At 52.3% G+C, this 23,661-nt stretch overlaps 1 protein-coding gene across 1 annotated transcript in view; it reads right to left on the bottom strand.

Annotated features, from left to right (window-relative positions):
- Positions 1-19,086, bottom strand: part of LOC144733941 (olfactomedin-like protein 2A) — a 29,740-nt gene extending 10,654 nt beyond the window's left edge. Inside the window, 7 exon segments of the mRNA XM_078615967.1 lie at positions 291-579; positions 1,414-1,599; positions 5,824-5,931; positions 7,051-7,335; positions 17,733-17,924; positions 17,926-18,006; positions 18,009-19,086. Of these exon segments, the coding sequence (XP_078472093.1) occupies positions 291-579; positions 1,414-1,599; positions 5,824-5,931; positions 7,051-7,335; positions 17,733-17,924; positions 17,926-18,006; positions 18,009-18,074 (1,207 nt within the window). The 5' untranslated portion in view covers positions 18,075-19,086.
- Between the last annotated feature and the right edge of the window lie 4,575 nt (positions 19,087-23,661).

Raw genomic sequence — 23,661 nt, 5'->3', positions numbered from 1 at the left:
GGCTGACTGACTGAGATGGCTGGCAGATGCACCATCTTGTGCTCCCCACTGTACCAACTTTCTGTGTTTTATCTGACCGACACTCCTCTGCCCTCCATTTTTGCCAGAGGGCGACTGCCTCTAACTCCCCAGAAGCATCCTACACACAACAACCGCCATTCGCCACTAAGTGGCGGTAACGTCACCACGACGCTTGTGCCAGGCTATGTGCACCTTGAGGCCAGGTACACACGCCCGCACGCGTCGAACCGCGAGGGCGCGAGCGCCGCCGTGGCCGGCGGGGGACTCACTGCGGTGGCGCGCGTCGCTGTGCCGCTCGTCCCCGCGCTCCGTGCGGTAGTACTTCACCTCCCGCAGCACGGCCGCTCTCCCCGCCGGCACGGGGGCAGCACGGGGTCGGGGTGGTGCCGCCCGGGGCTGCACCCCCGTCTTCCCCGTCGCCTCCTTCCCCCGCTTCTCTTTCTCCCGCGCCACCTTCGCCGCGGCCTCCTGCTTCTTGGAGGCGGCCGCTGCCGCCGCCGCCGCCTTGCCGTGCGCCGGCTTGGAGGCCTCGGCCGCCTTAGCCGGGCCCGCCGTGTCCTGCGGGGAGGCCGGCGGCGTGCCGGGCGGAGGGAGGGAGTAACCGCGTTTCTTGTTAACAAACATAAAAAGAGGCCATAAAAGCAACAACAAAAAATTATGAACGAAGCAAAGTGCCGAATGACTGAGAATTTTTTTGGTTTCTTCTGTTCGGAAGACCAAAAAAAAAGAGGCAGGGAGGGAGGCGAGATGGGCCGCAGCGTTCGGTAAAGGGGGTGACGCAGCAGCGCCGTGGTTGGTCCACCGCGCGCCGTGAATCCATAACCCCGGGTTCAATTCCCGGCCAAGGCCAACTTCAGCAGCCAGCGGCATCTGCACTGAACCCGGGCCTGCACCGACCGCCGTGCAGTTTGGCCAATCAACCACCGTGGCCATCATGGTCTGAATCACGATCCGACGGTGGAAGTAGCGGGATTCTCTCTTCCACGACGGCTATGGACCACGCTGAACCGCGCTCGAACACGACACGGCAGATGCACGTGCACGTTCCGTAAATGGAAGATCAAAGAATCGCCCAAACTATCAAGCACATCACCAATGAATGCTCCATCCACGCACATCCTGGCGGTATTGCTCAAATCCACACTGCGTCAACCACATCATTGGACTGGATGACGAACATTTGCATTCATTTGACGATCATTAAAAAAAAACTGTTGTTTTCACAATGGCATACGAAAGAAGAAGACCATCATCGTGCCACGTGGTGTGCGGCGGCCTTCACATCCAGCAGCGGACACGGAATCGAGCCGGTGACCTGGGAAGGTCGTGGAGTGCCCCGGGAGACAGATGCCTAACCCCCCCACCACCACACCCCCCGCTGCCGGCCCGTGCCTGGGCTCGGACGTCCTGGGTGCTCGCCGAGTCCTTCTGCAGCAGGGCCAGGCCGATGGACGAGATCTCCTTCTTGATGCCCAGGATGATGTCCGTGTAGTTCTCGTACTTGTGCATCTGCCCGTTGAGGCGCCCGATGCTCTCCTTGATCACCTCGTTCTCCCGCGTCAGGTTCACGTTCACGGCCTGCGGTCGCAGTTGGGGAGGGAGCGGGGGCGGCGGGGGGAGAGAGGCCACGGGGAACTGTGAACTCATGGAGAAGCCATCCCAGGAGGGTTTTCCCCCCCGGTGTTCCAACGACAGCTCTGAGGCAGTGGTAAACTCCAACTCCACCTTTCCTTGAGAGGCAGCAGGTAGTCCTTCCATTGTTTTTATTGCATCGGAATACTCCAGTGCGGTGCGGTGCGGGGGGGGGGGGGGGTTAACACGTGAGAGGGTGGTTGATTAAGCGACGGGGTGGTTAACCGTGTGGTTAATTGAGTGAGTGGGTCGTTGAGTGAATGGGTGGTTGAGTGAGTGGGTGAGTGGGTGGGTGGGTGGTTGATTGATTGAGTGGTTGATTGAATGAGTGAGTGAGTGGATGGTTGATTAAGTGATTGGGTGGTTGAGTGAGTGGGTGGGTGGGTGGTTGAGTGGGTGGTTGATTTATTAAGTGGTTGATTGCATGAGTGAGTGAGTGGATGGTTGATTAAGTGAATGGGTGGTTGAGTGAGTGGGTGGTTGAGTGAGTGACTGAGTGAGTGAGAAGTCCCCCACTGAGAAGCATCTGCGACTCTAGGACTGTGCTGCTCAGCCTTCAACGGAAGCCACCCCAACACGGCGAGCCAACGAAGAGGGCAGCAACGAGGGTGAAGATGACCCCCCCTGGATCAATAAGAAATAATGGATGGTCACGATTTAGATAGAACAAAGGCAAAAACAAGTGCTCAGAGGGTCATGGAGAAGCTTTACCCTGTGAGACAACAAGAGGAACCCATGGATCAGACAACACAATACAAATCGGAGACATTAAAGCGAACCGCTGAATAAAGTGAATGGCTGGGCCTGGGAAGGAGATTGCACTGGACGTCCAATGGGGGAGATGGAGCGGATGAAATCGGTTCAGGGGCTGCGTGGATTGTTACACCGCAGGGATCTTGAGAGATGGCGGTGTGGCTTGAGACATTGATCTAGCAGTGGATTCATCACGGCCGATGACTGTATATGGCTAAAGCAATGTGGGCCTCCATCAGTGATGTCCAATAAAATCTCATTTGAACTGCAGATGCTCGTACGGGGGCCTCACAATATGGTCATACACGTGGGGGTTGTACATTCCTTCCACTACAGCAGCCAGCCAATCCATCAAGTGCAGGTGATGGGTGGATCATAACATTACAGGGGCATCACGATGGCTATGGGATGTTAACTACCTCCCCTGGTATACAGGGAGTCGTGGGTTTGATCTCTGTAAATTTGGAGTTTGCAAGTTCTCACCGTGGTCACGTGGATGTTTCTCCGGGTCCTGCAGTTTTTTCTCCAAATTTACAAACATGCATTTTAGAGTATTTGGCTGCTATATATTTCCACGCGATAAGCCACTTTGCGGAGCTATCATTTGTGATAGCCAGGTCGCTTCTGAAAAAGAGCTCCACAGCTCAGCGGGGCCTTCTCTGCTAAAATAAAAAAAATTGTTTTACGACTTTAATAGTCTCACATCCGCGTGCATGTGACACGCGTGCCAATGTGCACGTGTGTGCGTGCGTGAGTGACGCGAGACACGAACCAGAATCGGTCACAGTGGTCGCCAGAGACACAGATCCACATTGCGCTCGTAAAAAAAAAAATGTAAGGGTCTGGAATAAATTTAAATTTTATTGCCTCGAAATCCCCCGGGAATGTGGGGAGGGGGTGGGGTGCGGTCGAGTGGGGTGGGAGGCTAATTTGTTGAACCTCTTTCGCACCGTACGCAGCCAACCGTGCTAATAGAAGGTGTAGACGGACACCAAACTAAACATTAAAATAAGTTCTAAATAAATAAGTTTGTCAATCTAGATGATGATGATTTAAAAGTGTGCAGCTCCAGTGGCTTCCTGATATCGGAAGCAAGAGCGTTCCAGACGGCCGCAGACGTACATCTGAAATCGCGCGATGCGGTGACCGTCTTTGTTCGGTAACTGGCAAAAAGCCGCCGCTGCGAGCATGACCGGAGGTTCACGCGATGATGGTTCATGCGCCTTGACGAGATCATCAAGGTGTTGGGCTTCATTTGTGGCAAAGCACTTAGTGTGGCACGAGCGTACCCGTGTCACGTAGTCGTTCGGCGACCGGAAGCCAATGCAGCTCGGCGAGTGCTGGACGGACACGGTCGGGGGATCTTTCAGCGCCCGTCACGACACGAGCCAGAGAATGTATCCACCTTCGCGACCTCTCGTAGAATCCCTCCGCCGCCAATTGCCGTCGGATCAGCCACCGTTATGCTGCGACGGCGGGCACGCCGGGAGCCGTGCAAATTGTGATTCGCGTAGTCGGCGGCGACGGTGGTGGACCAGGGAAAGCCTTCCCTTTGCTCACGTAAAAAAAAAACTGCTTTAAACAATAATCATCAAGTCGTGTTTATATTTTCCCTCAACCCTAATATGGTTTTAAATGTCCCAAGGAGCTTTGTTTACGAGGACGCGAAAGAAAAGCCGAGCGCTCGGCACACGTGAGGGGGGTAGCGGCGGCGGTGGCGCTATGAACCCGCCGACCTCAGTTCCATTCCCTGCGAGGGCTACGCGTGACTGGCGGGTGACGTGAATTCATCCTGGCGGTGTGGGGGGGGGCCTCTTCACCAACAAGCATGGTGAAGTATGGTGAAACAACCCGCACACGATCGGCACGGCACCGAGAGGCCGTCGTCCGGGATTGTTTTTCCAAAGGGCTGTACCATTACTTTCATTCTCATTCTGGATTCCAACTTAACGACGTCCAATTCGCTGAGTTGACGGCATGAGCTGCGTCGTTGGTGACGTGAAAACGTGCGACGCGGGTGGGCCACCGCGGCAAGGCTACCGTCTCCCACCGCCGGTGAAGGAGCCCAGACTGCGGTGGTTTTACTGCGCGGTCCGCAGTCTGGTGGCATGCCCACAAGGAGGAGCAGGTGAACATGCAAACAAAACATGCTCTGACAATTTTGACTGAAAACTTTCGTGACTGCAGGAATTCATATTCGTTGGTTCTTTCGGTAAAATCACGTCACCCCCCGGGTTATCCCACCGGGCTCGCACGCGGTCTTTACGAAAGTCTAATTGTTCAGCGAGCGGGAGCGTTGAGTTCGGTCTGATGAGCACGTGCGTGCACTCGCCGCCGTGACAGAGTGGCTCGGAAAAACACGGGACACATGATGCATTTTTTTTTTAATGGAACGAGGCGCGAAAGGCAGCAAGGAGAGACGCCGTGTGTGGAACGCATTGAGAGCCGGAGAGAGGAAGACGTGTGGTAGAGAGCACGCGCAGGATGGAGATGGAATTCAAGTGAGTGGGCTTGGGCAGGGCGCGTCACGGCAGGCTGAGTCGATGGTCGAGAACGGCGAAGGAGTCGCAGCCAAAGAACGGAACGGGTCTGAGAGGCCGTCCACCGAAGGGAGATGGAGCGACAAAGTCGGCTCGTGTACAGGTGCCGGGTGGATCGTTACTTCGTAGAAGAGTTAGAGAGACGCGGTGCTGGCTTGGGAGAGGCCTTCATCCAGCAGTGACGAGGATGATGATAACGACAGCGATTACATAATTCATGTTTTTTACGTTCCATGTAGCCGCATCTCAACTGAAATGGGTGCGCTTCATTAGCCATACACGTCAGCCACGCTCTCACACACACACACACTCGCTGCAGGTAACGGCTCGTGTCGTGTGATGTGGTTTCGCAACAGATCGGCGCTTGTGCGGACGACATGCCTTAGCACCGGTGGATGAGTGATGTCAGAACCGGCACCTGGGTTCACCCACCCCCCTTCACCAGCTGGGGCACTAACACACACACACACACACGCGCGATGTGTCGTACAAACACAAAGATCCCCCGTGTAGCCTTAACAGACTGTTGGGGCAAGTGCTCTGAATGAGCAGCACCTCTGAAAGCCGGACACGGCACACGAGGTGGTGGGTGTGTACAACACCACGTGTACAACACCATGTGTTGTACACATCGCACCAGGTACTCATCTCGGGGATGCCCAGGACCGGTTCGGATAATCATCGCCGGCGTTGGCCGTGAGCGGGAATCGAACCCGGGGCGCCGGGTTGACCCGCTATACGGCCACTCACAGGTTGGCGTGCGGACACAAGGGGGTGTCGGAGCACGTGCGCGCACACACGCACGCAGGGGTACCAGGCCGCACGATGCGTGCGGTGGAACACCACCACGTGGCGGAGGGCGGAGGGTCTGTCTCACCTCCTCCAGCTTGGTCATCTGCTGCGTGAGGCGCGTCACGAACGAGTGGATCTTGAGCAGGTCGACGCTGTACAGAGCCCCCTCCAGGATCTCCGACAGGGAGGACAGCTGCGGATTGAACGTTCCCCACGGGTTCGTTAAGCGCGCGTCGCCTCTTTGAAATGTATGGCTTTTTAAAACATCACTCGTTCGATGCCATGCACCATTTCTCTCTCCCCTATGCAGCTCAGTGGGCTCAGGGAGACCATAACCAGCAACACAAACAGACGAATATGTTACACTGGTATGTGCGAGAGATGAGCGTAAGGGGCCGTCCATAAATGACGTCACGCACCTGGGGGGAGGGGTCAGACATTTGTGACGATGTGTGACAAAGAGGGGGGTGGTTTGAGAAATGTGACATCACATCAAAATGCGCAACTTTAAATAAATATAGACAACACGTTCTACTTAATTAAATATACGTTTTAATAAATGTTTTCTTCTACAACATCAGAGTGCAGCGCCACATTAAATACGCACTACAATGACAATAGTTTAAAGCGATTTAAAGGATGTTTTATTTTTTTGGGGTAGGGGTGGGGGGCAGAGCTTTGTGACGTCATATTTGAGGGGGGAGTCTGACTGAACCGTAGATCTCACGGCAAACAACAACCAACGGCGAGCCATTCCTTCAGCCTCCACGTGACTCCCGCCCGCACATCTTTACAAACCTTAAGACATCGCTGATCAACCCTCCGAGTCACCTGATCATTCACAACCGGAGGTCGCACGCAGCAACGCGACGATTGAGTCGCGCCGCGGTGGTGAGATGCTCACTACCTCGCCCGATATACGGGAGATCGTGGGTTCGATCCTGGCCACTGACGGCTGTATATTTGGAGTTTGCGTGTCTCTCTCTTTCTCTCTCCCCGTGGTCGCGTGGATTTGCCTACCGGTTTCCTCTCGGTTTTTCCCTCCACATTTATCATCTTAAAAAACGCACGTTTAGAGTATTTGGACGCTTTACACATTTCCACGTGATAAGCTGATTCGTTGGGCGATCACTTCTTGTCGCCAGCTCGCTCCTGAAAAAATAACTCCGAAGCTCAGTTGGGCCCTGGCCTGGTAACATAATTTTTAAAAGTCGCGGAATGTTTCGTGCAGCGAATCAGGGTGTGGGGGGGTGTGGGGGGGGTGTGGGGGGAGTGGGGGGGCTCTCGTCCGGACCCCGCTCTCCGCCGTTACCTTGGCGAGGTCGGGCGAGCGCGCCTTCAGGCGGTCGAACCTCCACTCGGCCTCGCAGGGGTTGAGCGATGCGGGCGGCGCGGAGCAAGAGCAGCGGCAGTCGCTGCCTCCCGCCGTCACCGTCTCCACGGCGTACGAGTCGACGGGGCGGCCGCTGCCTCCTGCGGCGGCGGCGGCGCGCAGACGCTCGCAAGCGCCGTGCCCCAGCGGACGCACCACGCACTTGCAGCGGCAGTTGCCGCCCTCGGCTTGCGCGCGCACGAGGTTCGGCTGCTCCGACATCAGCTGCACGTGGCGGGGGGGGGGCAGCGGTCGTTAGCATCTGAGGTCAACGTCGTTCAATGTCGAGAACTCCAAATGCACGGCTAGGCGTCGGGGTTTGGGATCGAACCCACGAAACCTCCTGCGTACCTGGCGAGGTTGTTAACATCTCCTAACCACCGTGGCGCCAATTGAAGACAACACCTCAGTCCACAGCGAGCGGGACACGCGGCGTGGCAAAGCATTGGCACGGGCAACACGTTCGTCCGTGTCCCGTGCATAGCCACTGCCTTAGCTATGCGATACAGTGGTGTTTTGACAACCGCCAAAAATAAAAACACGACCGTGCTACCTGCTGTAAATATTATGTCACCGGTGCAGGTGCAGGCCTCCGCCTGGCAGTTCACCCGGGAACGCTTCCAAAGTGCTGCGAGCAGAATGGCATTTCGGCCTCCGCATCGATTGTCAATGCACGCCTAAGAGTGCATTGACAATGTGTTAAACAACACAGTACTGCACTGAAATGAACATTTGCTCGTTATTGTTATTATCATCGAGTACATGTGTGTTTTTTTGTTTCACTTTAATTCTTATCTGCGATGCGCTTGGTGGTTTTTTCATGCCTAGTGGCCCCTTGCGCAAACAACATCTGGCCTCGGAGCTGTGGCCAACTTCACCTGAATGAAAACAAAATAAGGCATTGCTAATTTCTTTCACTGCAATGGCAATGCTCTTCAGAATGATGACAAATCTATTGCTCAGGATTGTCAAGTACAGGGTTGTCACCTGCCCTGGTTTTCTCCGAATTGTCTTCTTGTCGAGGTAACTGATGTGCTGGAATATCTACAAATCAGCAGGTCATGGCTGCAGCGGTGGTGGTGGTGGCGGTGGCTGTGGTGGTGGTGGTGGTGGCGGTGGCTGTGGTGGTGGTTAAGATGATGGTGGTGGTGGACGTGGGTAGCGGTTATAATGGTGGTAGTTGCAGTAGTGGTATTGGTGGTGAGACGATGATGAGGTAATGATGGTGGAATTGGTGGTGGGGTGATGATGATGATGATGACGGTAATGGTGGTGATATTGGTGGTGGATGATGGTGATGACGGTAATGATGGTGGTATTGGAGGTGGAAGATGATGATGGTATTGATGGTGGTATTGGTGGTGGTAGTGGTGGTGGCATTGGTGATAGTGGTGGACAGTAGGTATCGTTTCATCTCGTGGTGGGGAGAGGGATGAGTTGAACCCTGACTGGGTAGAGCCCTGGGTGAGTGTTTGAGTCCGTGGGGGTTGTGTTTAAGCAGTGTGGCCCTGTGTCCTGATTGTGTGTATTTTGTCACGAGTGTGTGTGCTCAATTCCGCACTTCAAAAAACCGTTTCAAAGGCTGCGTCTGCATGCGAACTCCTCAAAGCGAGAGTTTCTTTCTTGTTTCATGTTCCGCAATGGCGTACAGAAGATAGCACCGCGTGTACACACAGCTCGATTCGTCAGAGAGCGTGCAACTTTCGGGATGTGTTCCTGATTTTCAGATTCATCAGAAGAAAAAAAATCGAAAATCAGGCCTCAACACGAAAGTTTGGACGATCTGTTAAAGAAAAAAACCCCAAACATTTTGTTTTTATTTATCCGACAACTGACAGTGAAATCGCTAATATGAGAAAATAACCTCAACACATTCATCATTAGCACCGTGGCTATAATCGCCAACGTTTCGGGCAATGTCCCTTCTTTTGTTTGACTATGCAGAAGGGCCACTGTCCGAAATGTTGCCTATTTTACATTGTTTGATTTTAAGGCCAAAGACGAAGAGATCCCCCGTATAGCCCTAACAGACTCTGGGCATGTCCTGTCAGCGAGTAACACCGATCGATCTAGGCCGGAACGGCACACGATGTTTATGCACCACACCAGGCACTCATTTGATGCTGAGTCAACCTAGGGGAGGCCCAGGACCGGATCATCCGTGTCTTTTCACAGTTTCACCCAGTCCCCTGCATAGCGCGGCCTAAGCTATACAACCTAAAAAAAAACTACCGTGGGGGGGGGGGGCACACAGTGTGGGGGGGGGGGGCGCAGCGGTCGTTAGAATCTGAGGTCAACGGCGTCCAATGTCGAGAACTCCAAATGCACGGCTAAGCGTCGGGGTTTGGGATCGAACCCACGAAACCTCCTGCGTACCGGGCGAGGTTGTTGACATCTCCTAACCACCGTGGCGCCAATTGAAGCCAACACCTCAGTCTCCAGCGAGCGGGACACGCGGCGTGGCAAAGCATTGGCACGGGCAACACGTTCGTCCGTTTCCTTTCACAGTTTCGCCCAGTCCCACCTGCTTAGCCGCGGCCTTAGCTATGCGATACAGTGGTGTTTTGACAACCGCCAAAAATAAAAACACGACCGTGCTACTTGCTGTAAATATTACGTCACCGGTGCAGGTGCAGGCCTGCGCCTGGCAGTTCATCCGGGAACGCTTCCAAAGTGCTGCGAGGGAAATGGCATTTTGGCCTCCGCATCGATTGTCAATGCAAGCCCAAAAGTGCCTCTGTTCCACTCGTTTAGATGGAGCGCAAACACCTACGTGCCCATATTTACGTGGAAGTGTTAAATAATATAATACTGCACTGGAAAGTACATTTGTTCATTATTATTGTTATTATAGAATACATGTTTTTTTTTTGTTTCACTTCATGTCTCGAGGCTCGTTGACCAAAGAGCATCTGGCCTGGGAGTTGTGGCCAACTTCACCCGCAGCGAGAATAGAACTCAGGCCGCCGGGTTCGTAGCGCAGCGCTAACCGCTGCACCACCGCTCCTCACACACGCGGTGTTCTTGGCGCGTGTGTTGAGTCGTTCAGTCACTTTGCGCTTGGTGCACAGCCTATGGTCAGCAGCAACGTCGCCCAAAAATAGTCTCCCAAAACGAGGTCACGTCCACGCAGTTCCTGCGAACAGTGGCGTTGGCTGACGTCACTATAGTTAGCACGAAGACGCAGAGTGGGAATTACAGTATTTGAAAGTCTGAAGAAGGAAAACAACATATATCCGAAATTGCCCCCTTAAAAATCCTAAATCTGAAACGTCATCATCCAAAAACTCATCCCGATGCATTCGTATAACTTATGGAGAGCCCTTGTTTGATTGGCTCGAAACTGATGCAGTCATCCAATCTCTCAGCAGCGAAGGCTTCAAATACAAACTGCGTCAAGTGCATCCAAATAAGTAATACTTAAAAATACTTTTTTTTTGGATAGAATATAGTATTGTCGTCAGTATGACATAAGTATACCAAGTTTGCAGTCGATACCACATTGGGAAGTGGGTTCAAATTGAGTTACAAGATTTGAGGATACGACAACAACAGACAGGGTGAGTTCATAGAAAGCGTGTAAAAGGATCGTTGAATTTTTTTAATGATAGAATATAGTATTGTCATCAGTATGACATAAGTATACCAAGTTTGCATTCGATACCACATTGGGAAGTGGGTTAAAATTGAGTTACAAGATTTGAGGATACGACAACGACGACGACAACGACAACAACAATAGACAGAGTGAGTTAAATAAAAGCGTGTAAAAAGAAGGGACTGCTACTAGCTGCTGCTGACATTTCATGCAGAGCGGGCAAATACAGGGGTAGAGACAATCGCTCTCACCAAGGCCACTCTCAACAACAATCGAGGATATTTTTCCCAATTTTTTTTTTTACAAATCCACGAACACAAATTAAAACTTCACGGAGGCAAAATGTTGTAATGCGAAACAAACTCGCCCGCGGTGCGCGCTGTACCCCTGCACAAGCGGCGCATTGTAAGCGTCCGTTGTGCCGCATTCCTGTGCGCGGAGGAGTCGTGCCCCCGATGGTCCGTGCACTGCACGAAGGACGCCACAATCCCGGCAACGGCAAAGACGGGCGCTCTACCCCCATCGCCGCTAACATCACCGTGGGCAATTCAACTGGACCTGGGCCTCCCTGAGGTTGACCGGTTGCAGCGGTGTGACCGGAAGCATCGCCGGGGAGACCGACAGTGTTTGGCCATCTGTGGCGCAAACCCACGCTGACCCTCGCGTCTGCGAGGAACGCGACGGGCACCTCGAGAGGTGCTCGCCAAGAGCACTCGCTCCTGAATGGCCCACGGGGTTAAATGTGGGGGCTGTAAGCTTGTTTCCTGGTCACTGAAGAGGCACATCAGTCGCTCCCCCCCCCCCGTCCCTTCCTGTGTGTGCCCTTGAATGACCGTAATTCACTCGTGGGACGCTTCGACAAACGCACCAAGATTTCCACCGGGCCCCCGACTGTGCACGGATAATGAACGGGCCTGTGCGTGGATCAATTCCGCATTGTAGATAACGAGGGCACGGACAAGATGACTTTTACTCATCTTCAAATTCCATCCCTCTGACTGCAAAATAATTTACGGAAGAACTCCTATCCGCGACCCTATTACCCACGGCTCCTATTATCTGCGGGAGCAGCAGTAGGTTCCGCGAAAACGTCAATTACCCGCGGCCATATTCCTTCCTATCATCCACTGCTATTCGCGACTTTTTCCATTTTTCCGCAGGGTAAGAGGAATTCAGTGTCAAATCACTCCAACAATATAATTCGCGATTATCTGGGATTGTTTTTCCTGCGCATAAGTCGAGTCAAATCCCGGATAACCCCGTGGATTCTAGGGTTGGCGATACTGGCCTCCCGTGTCAAGACGGATAATAGGAGTTATGTGCATACTCCCTTGACGTGACGGTGGCCACGTTACGAGTCGTGACGTTTGTGGACCAATTGCAAATCATCGTCTTCTGTTGATAGACCAAGAAATAAGGAAAATAAATGTTTTAATCCAGTGATCGTTCATTGATTAATTGGTAAGTGGTGTAGGTGGCTCTCCAACACTGCCGAAGCAGTCATAAATTGTCACCTGTATTCGCGTGACAACTGTATGCATTGGCTGTGTCTCATGGACGATAGTTTACGACGCAATCTACCCAAGCGACCTGACCCCAAAAATAAATTATCAAACATATCTATCTTGATTAGAAGCTTTCGTGACTGCAGGAATCCATACTCTTTGGTTCTTTCGGTAAAGTCACGTAGGTAGAAAAAATAATGTATCCTGCTGTGTTTGTCTCCCCTGATGACGATTGCTTGTGTTGCGATCGAAACGTCATGATATATTCATTTTTCTATCTACGTGACTTTACCGAAAGAACCAAAGAGTATGAATCCCTGCAGTCACGAAAACTTCAAATCTAGATTGAACGAAGGAGTAAGCATTGTATCTGTCGCAACAGGTTAGACGTATAAAATACTCAAATGAAACGTGATCGCCACCACGTTACCAAAGAATATATTTTGTTAGCTGTTCGATAAACCTCATGTTTACCTGACTAAAAAACCTTTAACCCAGTGACTATAAAATCTCGCAATAATTATCCTGCGGACTTAGCAACAAGGGCCACGTGTTTGTTTCCAGAGGCAGTGTTTATTTACAGATTATCGGACAGATAGGAGGCTGGCTCTTCGGATCCGGCACCCTCCTATCGGACTAACATTCCATCAGAGTGGCGCTTAAGGCTTGGCCCACCACTATTTTCGGAACAACATTCCAGTGGTTCACGCTTACTTTCTTCGTTACGAACTACACCCAATAAAAGGTTACGTTTGATAAGGGCCGATAATTGCACTTTGTTACATTTTCAGATAAGAGTGTGATTAGGACTGTAATGAAATCCAGTACGAACCATATCCCGCACGTAATATCATCTACTTACGAACATTCGACTTACGAACTTTCGGAACGAGAATCGTAAGTTCAACCGCAGCGCAATAGACGGCGGCGGTAGCATCTATATCTACAGAACATGAAGAACCAGTGGCATCTATATATACAGAACACGAAGAACCAGTGGCATCTACATCTGTAGAATATGAAGAACCAGTGGCATCTATATCTACAGAACACGAAGAACCAGTGGCATCTACATCTGTAGAATATGAAGAACCAGTGGCATCTACATCTACAGAACACGAAGAACCAGTGGCATCTACATTTACAGGAGATTATACAACTATTAAAGCCATTCCCCGTGTTTAGTGTACATGCCGTACATGTTTGGAATCGACAGGAGTAAAGTTGGACTTACGAACAAATCCACTTACGAACAGACCTTCGGAACCTAACTCTCCGCAGTAACAAAAAATAGAAGCAATTTTTTGTTACACAACCGATCGGCTGCATAGCCTTCTGGGAGCACAACTCATCAGCAGCACTGGTTCAACGCAAGCAAACCTCTGAACCGATGTTCGCATTCAGTGTCTCTCGCCATGAGAGTGAGCTTTGCTTGAACCAATGCCTTGGTGGGTGAACTGCTAGATAGTCATAAGCGAATGAGCCCTTTGCTGTTTCGAAATGCGTCCCGCTTTGATGCGGAAATATAAGATGGATGACACGAACAAGTACAAATTCGGCGTCACTTTGAAGAGCGTTAAGAATGAAGTCAATGAAGTAGCGTCTACTAAAGTTGTTTGTAAATGTAGCAAAAACCAAATGCTCACGGGTCATGAGCGGTAATCAATCTCGGGTAGCCGGGTTCGTAGCGCAGTGTGCTTAGAGTGAGCTAATCGATTATACTGCCGCTCGCCGCATGCCACACACACAAACAGGCACAAAGACAAAGATCCACCCTACAGCTTCTCACAGATTGTTCGGGCAAGTGCTACTAGCAAGTAGGGAACAGCACCTATGAAGTCTGGCACGACACATGAGGGGGCGGGTGGCCAAGACCACGCCCGCAGGCACACGCAAAGATAAATACCCCCGTATAGCCTTAACAGACTGTTGGGGCAAGTGCTGTTAGCGAGCACCTATGAAGGCCAGAATGGTACACGAAGGGGTGGGTGGCCAGCACCACGCCCGACCGCCTTTGTCTCCCCAGTGGCGATGTTTACACACCGCACCAGGTACTCATTTGAGGCTGAGTCGACCTAGGGGAGGCCCGGTTCAGATAATCGTCACTGGGTGTTGGCCGTGAGCGGGATTCGAACCCGGATCGCCGGGTTCATAGCGCAACGCGCTAACCGCTACACAGGCAGACACACACACAGGCACACAGACAGGCAGACACACAGGCACACAGACAGACACACACAGACAGACACACACAGGCACACAGACACACAGGCAGGCAGACACACACAGGCAGGCACACATAGGCAGGCACAACGCAGATTATCCGGATTAGAAGTGAAAGTTACGATAGATTCATCACTCAGCTGGCAGGAGCTCATGCCCCTTGTCAAGAGCTTCCCTCGAGGGGCTTTTGGAAAGTCGCCCCCACTTGTCAGCGCTGTAAAACGTGTTTTCGTACCAGGAGGATTAACCCTTGCTAACCCCTGCACCCTGAGGAGCCCATAACCTTTGCACCATCCGCCACGGCTGCAACAACCTCCCTCCCTCTCTCTCTCTCTGACCTCTGAGGATGTGCCCACTTAACGCCTGCGAAACGCGAGAGCCCGTTCTCTCAAACGTCAACGATTGGCGTGGTGAAAATACAACCAAAATCGAACGTTTGATTTTGAGGAGCCCTCTTTTCTACCCTTCGTTCGAGCCAAATCACCCCCGGTTAACGCTGCCCCCGATCCCCCTTGGCACCTCGGAAGCCAACACAGCAAGAACGAGGATGATCATCATTGCATCCGCTCCGCCTGTCTGCCCAGGACAGCCTCGCCGAGTCTCCGAGCCTCTTATTGTTCACGAGGATTCCTGTCAAGCTTGCCCGCAGTAGCGAGCGGGCGACGCTACTGCTGCTACTACTGCTGCTACTACTGCTGCTACTGCTGCTGCTACTACTGCTGCTACTGCTGCTGCTACTACTGCTGCTACTGCTGCTGCTGTGCTGCTGCTACTGCTGCTGCTACTGCTGCTGTACTGCTGCTGCTACTGCTGCTGTGCTGCTGTACTGCTGCTGCTACTGCTGCTACTACTGCTGCTGTGCTACTGTACTGCTGCTGCTACTACTGCTGTGCTGCTGCTGCTATTGCTGCTGTGCTACTACTGCTGTGCTGCTGCTGTGCTGCTGCTGTACTGCTGCTGCTACTGCTGCTGCGGCTGCGTGATCCAAATTTAGTGGCGGCGTAGCGGTAACCGATACGCTGCGCCTACGAACCCGGCCACCCGAGTTCGATTCCCGCTCACGGCCAGCACCGGTGACGATTATCTGAACTGGTCCTGGGCCTCCCCTAGGTCGACTCAGCCTCAAATGAGTACTTGGTGCGGTGTGTAGACGTCGCCACTGGGGAGACAAAGGCGGTTGGGCGTGGTGCTGGACACCCACCCCATCGTATGCCGTTCCGGCCTTCATAGGTGCTCGCTAACAGCACTTGCCCCAACAGACTCCTTAAGACTATACGGGGTACATCTTTGTCTTTGATCCCAATCGAGTCATTTTGCAGCATTGAGATTGTTTGGCCAATACCGGGTTACAATGTGTGTCTGTGACTTGGGTATGGGAGAACCCGTAGGAAACCCCACGTAGAACAGGGGGAAGAGCGATTTCCCACAGCCGAGCAGAAAGGCGCCCGAGGCGGCAATCGAACGCAGGCGTTTGTTGCTGTGAGACCCGTCACGAGTGTCACCGCCACCGGCGACACGCTGGTTGTATTGTACTACGCTCAAACGTCTATGCTCTCCGTCTTCAACAACCCACACTGGCCAACGTAGCGAACGTATAAAGAACCCACGAATCGCATTTTATGGGAGAGGCCCTCATCCAGATAACAGGGCTATACATACACACGTTGTTGTTGTATATGGCATTAAACAAATTCATGTTTAACAAGATCGGAATTTAATTTGATAAGGTTTGTTTTTGTCTTCCAAAGGAGCCGCTCCAATATCCTTCATTCAATCGCTGCCAAATGTCTCCTACAATTGTTCTTAGATTCTCCACGAAGCCCCTGCAAATTACGGGCGTTTGTTTTCACAATCCAAAGTTGTTTTGTTCGTGTTTTTAATTGGGAAATTCCGTCATTCACTCTATTGTACTCGGCATGAGAAACCGAAGATTCATCCCCGCGTCTGTATAAAGGCATCATCTGAATGGGATGCTTTTCATCGACAAAAAATATAAAAAAAATATTTAAACCCCAGACATTTGAACCACTTTTCACTCCACTGACTTCGCTCGAGTACGCATACATGAAAATAATTGCACAATACGGTAAATTTGCAATTATAATTTTTTTCCTTTCAAATTTGGAGCATGAAGCTGGCAAACGTTCTAGCAGTATAAGAGTGATAAGGAGGCGTGTTATTTGTTGCAAGGTAATTAGGTAACATACAATCGCCGGAATGAAATAACATTTACATGACTGTAATTCAGTCGAGCAAAGATCACTCGCATGGCCGATTAGCGCGGTTGGCTTCGTGCGCATGGTGCGAAAGAAGTTGAACGTCTACGCTACAGTAATTGTGCTGGAGCAGTCACACCTGATGACGGAGGCTTGTGTTGCTTCCGAAACGTCGTGATTTAATTTAGTTGTGTTCATTTGGATTTAGTTTTCTCCTACGTGACTTTACCGAAAAAACCAAAGAGTGTGGATCCTTGCAGTCACGAAAACTTCAAATCAAAAATTAATTTCAACGCACGTTCGGAATCGACGCATTGCTGCGTCTCAGTCATCAACCCGGCCAGGTGGATAGGCGGCAGAGCGAGCGGCTCCCAATCGGACGGCGGTAAGTTCACATCGAGGTTGGGGAGGGGGGGGCGTTGGTTCAGCCAATCATCCCTCGGAGGGTCGATACAATTAGCACCACTTTTTAGTGGAAGCCAACAGTGGTTGTCTTACGAATGAACTCACCCCCGCTACGGGAATGTGTAATTTCCCCATCCTGCCTCAGGGATGTCAACGGGAGATGAGCGCCGCCTGAATGCTCGTGCGAGCAGGAAGCTGCACGCACTCGCAAGCTGTGCGATAATTCCACAGACGCGCGCAAACTCTGAAAGACGCAGTCTCGGAATGACCGTCGCAAGCACTTGCAGACGTTGGGGCCGTTTGGTCGACCTCAGTGACCTTTGAGGAATAAAAAACACCGTTCTACGACAATACGTGTGGTAAAGCGACTTCAAACTTTAACCCAAAGCCCTCTTACACCTATCTAGCATCAAAACGTGACTTCTATTTGCAAAGTTAACATCCCTAGCTCCCCAGGTCCCCAGGGTAACTAGGTCCCCACACCCCCCTGCCTCCCCAGGTCACCGAGTCCCCAGGGAAACCAGGTCCCCCACACCCCCCTGACTCCCCAGGTCACCGAGTCCCCAGGGTAACCAGGTCCCCCACACCCCCCTGACTCCCCAGGTCACCGAGTCCCCAGGGTAACCAGGACCCCGAATCCCCGTGCCGAGCGGTAACCCGGTGTGGACGTTTTACTCGCGGCGTGGAGTCGGCGTCCACATCCTCCGTCGAGGTCCGAGCCGTCCCATCCGCCGCGGGCTCGGCGCGGCCTGGCACTACCGACAGCGCCAACAGCGCCAGCAGCAGCAGCAGCGGCATCAGCTGCGGTGCCCGACGAGTGGCGAGCGGCGCTCTGGGGGATGGTCCCATCATCTTATTCCGAGAAGGTTCCCGACGGCCGGCAGGGCTCCCGTGCGCACCGGCGGCTGTGTGCGCCGCGCGCGACGGAGGCTCCGCGTCGTGCGGCGACGGGCGTCGCTGCTTGCGCATCGCGTGCACGGCTCTCTGAGCGAGCGTGCGAATGCCGGCGATGATCATCTGCGGTCTTGAATATCGACGTTCGTTCAGATCGCGTCTCGCAATCACCGAGGAGCCACAGACGAGATGGAAGGCGGCGGGCAGGTGGTGATCCGGCGAACCGACACTTGCCCAAGCTTTGCGGTCCTCTATATGTTGAGATGTTTCAGCGTGACCATGTGTAACGGTGCCTAATGATGTGTATCTGTGTGTTGGCTCTACGCTTGTCAATGTATGTAAAGCAACGTCGTACGTCTGTTATGCACACGTGTATAACACTATACGCTTGGCACGATATTGTGTATGCGTGCAATACTATGTGTAATGAACTCTGTGTGTGGTGCACGCATCTCAAACTGTGTGCGTGTGCGTTCAATGCATCTGTGGCAATACCCGTGTAGCTGCATGTACGAGACCTGCTGTGAATTGTGTGTGCCTGTCAATATTTCCTTTGTACGTGTGACAACGGAGACATTTGCATGTATAATATCAGCTAGGTATGGGAGTGTGTGTCATGCATGGATTGTCTCTATTGTACCCTGTGGTGTGTTACCTATGCACGGCCCATGTATGTGAACTGAGACCTGTGTGCCTTCGGTTGCATAGGCAGTGTACGTATCCGGTATATATATCATCAATCTACTGAAATGTTACGCGACATATGTTACGAGTGCAGTAGCGACTGTTAGGATACATGCGCATATTCTTCATGTGTGCTTGTAATTATTTGCCATGTCTAAGTGCACGTGTGTGTGTGTAAGTGTGGGTGTGTAAGTATGGGTGTGTGTGTAAGTGTGTGTGTAATTGTGTGTGTATGTGTAGCTGATCTCAGTGTACTGTGTGTGCCACACTAAGTCGAGTCTATCTCAGCGTGGTGCAGGACGGGGAGAGAAAGACAACACCGTCCACAGACGCAAAGCCTCTGATCGCGTCTGCTGCGTTCCTCTCCCTCTCTTTCCCCAGCGTTCAGCTCCACTGCCCACTGGCACTGCCCCTACACTCCACGCAGCCTTGGCAAACAAGAAGAGCAGAAACTCACGCCTCCCTCCTCCTCCTCCCCCTCTCCTGTTTATTATTCTGCTTCTCTTCCCACCTCCCCTGACTCCTCGCTCACGCACTCCTCTGCCGTGCCTCTCCCTCCCTCCCTCCCGCCTCCCAACCAATTCTCTGTTGATAAGATCCTCACCCCCACCCTCAACAGCCCTCCCTGCCTCCCTCCTCCCCCCTTTGTATCGCCTAGATTTACGGTCCTCCTCCCTCCTCCTCATCCTCCTCCTCCCCACTAAGATTCCCCGAGGGGGGGGGGCACCGGGAGGGAGCTTGGCTCCCACGTGACCACGACAGTCCTGAGGAAGACTCAGAACCTCACCCCCGCCCCCACCCTCGCCGCCAATGATTGATTTTGTCTCGCACGGTCGCACCTAGGGGACGATCTATAGCATCGCGGACCACCTCTTTGTGAGGTTAAATCGCGGAAATATATTAACGTGTCCTTAAACCAGCCAATTGGTTCAGGTTACGTGAACAGAACATACCAATTCGTTACGAGTGCAGCACACCGGTGTGTTGGATGAAGCTGGTTGTAATTACTGGCGAAACGTCGTACTCAGGTTGTAAATGTTGTGGCTTTGCTCTCGAACACACCGAACGTAGCCAAATTTAAAAATTACGAAGTGCATATCTCCAGTGTGTTTCTAGTATCGGAAGAACATTCCAGACGGCCGCAGAAGCGCATCTCACAGCGCCGCGCGATGCGGTGACCGCCGTCTTTGTTCGATGGCAGCAGCCAAAAGCCGCCGCCGCCGCCGCCGCCGCTGCTGCTGTGAGGATGACTGCCGGAGTGGTTGATGCTCCTTGACGAGATCGCCAAGGAGTCGTGGTTCATTTCGTGGCGAGGTCACTTCCCCCACGACCTCCCCGCCTGCCCACTGAACGCTGCGCGCGCGCTCCCTCGTCCCATTACCGCATTAAACCGATCGCCGGCGACATGTTCGGAGCGGGAGCGAAATCACGGGGACGATTTAAATCCGCAAAAGGTCGCGAACCTCATCGAGTGAGCGGCGGCTCAGCGGGCGCGGCGATGCCACGCTGACAAATGCCCTGCCGCCACCGCCGTGATGGACGAGGCACTCCGCTTATTGCCCCGTACCGCTGATGATGTTTGGCCACTCCACGTGTTCGCCCGTAATACAGCACTGTGGAGGAGCCAGCGTGGGTCGGTGGCTCACAGGGTGAATGACGACGTGTCGTGAGATTCCCCCCTTCCCCGTCGGCATCCGAACGCAATGCCATCAACTCGCCAGCAGAACGCGGCGCAGGAAAGCGTGGACGGACATCGTGTGTCCCTTCCGTGTGGGATAGAGCGTTGCTCCCTCGCGTGCGTGAGTTTTCTCCGGGTTGCTCTGGTTTTCTCCCACGTGTATAAACGCTCACTAATTGGAAGGAACAATCTTCATATTATTATTATTATTAGAGAACTGCAGAGCAAATGGGACCGGGCGTGGTGCTTGCCACGCCACCCACAGCGACAATTGCGTTAACGGCGCACGTCCTGCGTGAAACGCAGTGTCCAAATCGCCCAGAACTCCGCGAAGGGAGCTGCAGGAAGTGAGACCAGACGGTGATTTACAATTACTCAGCCAGCGGCGCTGCGGTCAGAAGGGCACAGAACTCGCAAGGTGACAAGTTCAAAGCCAGAGTGAGGGCCCCTTGTGTATGGAAAGTACACAGACGTTGTTGCTGTCCTGTGGAGATCATTGCTCCTGCCATACAAACGTGGAATTTCAACCAATGGTCCAGAATCCCCACGACCCACTTCCCGGCCCACCCACCCCACCCAACAGGATTCCGCGCCATTCCCACGCGTGATGGACGTCGTGGGCGTTTGCGATGTTCCGACAGTGGCATTCCATTCAATTAGGCCGCTCGCTCCTCCCCAAACTCAGCGAGAGAGCGTGGGGGTCCGTGTCCATCGGGGGCACTTCGGGTCTCCCGGCCCCGACATTTCGGGAAGGAATTTCCTCTCCCGCAACTGAACGCGTGGCCCACGCGGCGCTGTACAAACACGCGGCCCATTGCGAACGTTGTGGTCTAAAGCTCGCCCTACAAGTGAAACGCATCTCCCGAATCTAGATTGGGAAAAAAAACTCATTTCCTTGTAACTGCTTTTCGTGTTTAGATTGATGTCCCCCCCCCCGCTCCTCCGATGAAGCACGGTTGGTCACGTGATGAGCCACTCCGTTGGACTGTGTAGCTCAGCGGCCCTTATACATGGTATACTAAAACACGTGTTTAGTTTTAGTCCATAGCTTATAACCATCACATTCAGACTGTAGCCACGGCGATGATGGAGGTGGTGGTGGTCATGTTTGCGATGTGGTGTTTTTGGCCGTGAAGGTGATTGTGACAACGGTGGTGGATGTAGTGATCATACTCTTTGGTTCTTTCGGTAAAGTCACGTAGGTAGAAACAATAGTTCACGACGTTTCGATCGCAACAACAAGCGACCGTCTTCAAGTGGGTCATGCCATTGTTCTTCTGTGTAAACGCTGCCATCGATTAGATGGCCTTTGAATCAAACGCCAGAGAAACGCCCGTCAACTCCGCGCCAAATTTGATGTCATTCTTTGCCACCAACAGCCCTCGTGGATCATTTGTAGACGTTTCCTTTGAACACAAAACCCTCGGGCATTTGGACTCGAATTAATAAATAAAAAATCCCGTACTGTACGAAGTGTATATATATACACGTGCGTCGAACTTCTTTCGCACCGTACGCAGACACTCATCAGAGGTGCGATAATGCTGAGCGCGTGACGTGACACCCACGTGTCCATCTAACCCAAGAAAAGCCACAGCAACAATTAATAATAATTCCTGCGGGAAGACATCTCGCAACCAACGTGGGTGGTTTTTTTTTGTTTCGTTAAGATTGCCAACAAAACACTTTCCAAGGAGCGATTTAATTAAATTGAGAACAAAAATATATATTAATAACGTTGCACGGCGGTGGGATTAGCACTCAAGCATTATATAATGTGGTCGCGCGCAAGCGTGTGCTCTGTGCAATCGAATCACCGGACGATGTGAAAAAAAAATTCTGTGGTGACGCTGATGCTGAGTTGGCACTGGTGCACAAGCACAATTCACAACAACAACTCATCGCATTCGTCAATAACAATACCGTGGCCTTAAATAGCATTATATGTATACAATATGATGCAATATATCTCTAAAAAAACATTCTAAATGGAGCAGTTGTGAAGTGGTTTGCCCGCTGAACTGAATTTTATTCCCGGCCATAATTTAAAGCTCAAACCTGCGTTAAACACGGGCTAAAGAAGCGAATTTACGCGACAGAATGAACATAAAACCGCGTGTGTGTGTGAAGAAATCGAGTATTGTGAACAGTTCCAGGAAACGACAGTTACACCGCGGACTTCATTGTGACCCACTGGAGTCTGAGCCCATTTCTACGGAGCAGCAGCAGGAGCAGCAGGGACAGCAAAACGACACTAACTCTCTCTCTCTCTCTCCTGCTGAAGCCACCTTCGTCGTGGCCAGCAGCAGCAGCACCTCGCGATCACTGCCATTCAAACTTCTGAGGGTACCCCCTTCCGCTGCCATCGTGCGCACGAGCAGAATGGAGCCGCTGCACTTGGGGGTTGCGGGCGACGTTGACCGGAGCAGCAGAGCGAGAGGAACGCGACGGGTGGTCGCGCTCCATTCGGCTTCTTTCACCCTCTCAGTGTCTCCCGCAGGTTGTGGACGATGCGTCCGTCGGTTCGTGTCGCGTGAAACGAGCCGCTCGCTCTTCGCCGCGCACGACCCCACCCAGTGCCGGATGATCCCAGCAGCGCAAGTAGCTACACGTGTTATGCGCCCCGCACTTTCCAGGGCCCCGCGCTAAATGAGTTCAAGCTATCAATTCCGCTTCAGTGATTCTGCACTTGCTCTATTACTATAGTACTATACCGCCTTCAACTTTTACGAACGACTGGGTGTTTCAGGTTAGCGACGTGTTGTATTATCTGGCCGTATAGCAAATTAAAAAATGCAATTACATTACTATGCAAGTAAAAATTTTGTGTTTTAATATTTGCGTGTTTGTTTTTATTTAGGGCCCCTTCACAACATATGCTACAGGCCCCGCACTAGCTTAATCCGGCACTGAACCCCCCCCCCCCTCCGTCTTTCCCTCTCCATTCGACGAGATGTTAACTACCTTTCCCTGGGTATACAGGAGGTGGTGGGTTCGATCCCGACCCTGACGCCAAAATGTACGTACGTTGAACTTCTTTCGCATCGTACGTGACAAACCGTGCTCATCGGAGGTGCGGGGGAAGGATAAGAAACTAAACACGAAATATATTTGGAGTTTGCGGTGTCTCTCTCCCCGTGGTCGCGTGGATTTTTTTTCTCCGGGTCCTCCGGTTTTCCCCTCCACATTTAGAATCAACGTCACGCCTTTAGAGTTATTTGGCTGCTATAAATGTCCACGCGATGATTAAGCCTCTTCGGTGAGCTATCATTTGTGGCCAGGTCGCTTCTGAAAAAAATATCTGTACAGCTCAGAGGACCCTTCCCTGATAGCCGCGACGATTCGTCG

Source organism: Lampetra planeri, chromosome 49, assembly GCF_965212315.1.
Source record: "Lampetra planeri chromosome 49, kcLamPlan1.2.h2, whole genome shotgun sequence".
Taxonomy (NCBI): domain Eukaryota; kingdom Metazoa; phylum Chordata; class Hyperoartia; order Petromyzontiformes; family Petromyzontidae; genus Lampetra; species Lampetra planeri.
This window is presented reverse-complemented; position numbering and strand designations above follow the sequence as displayed.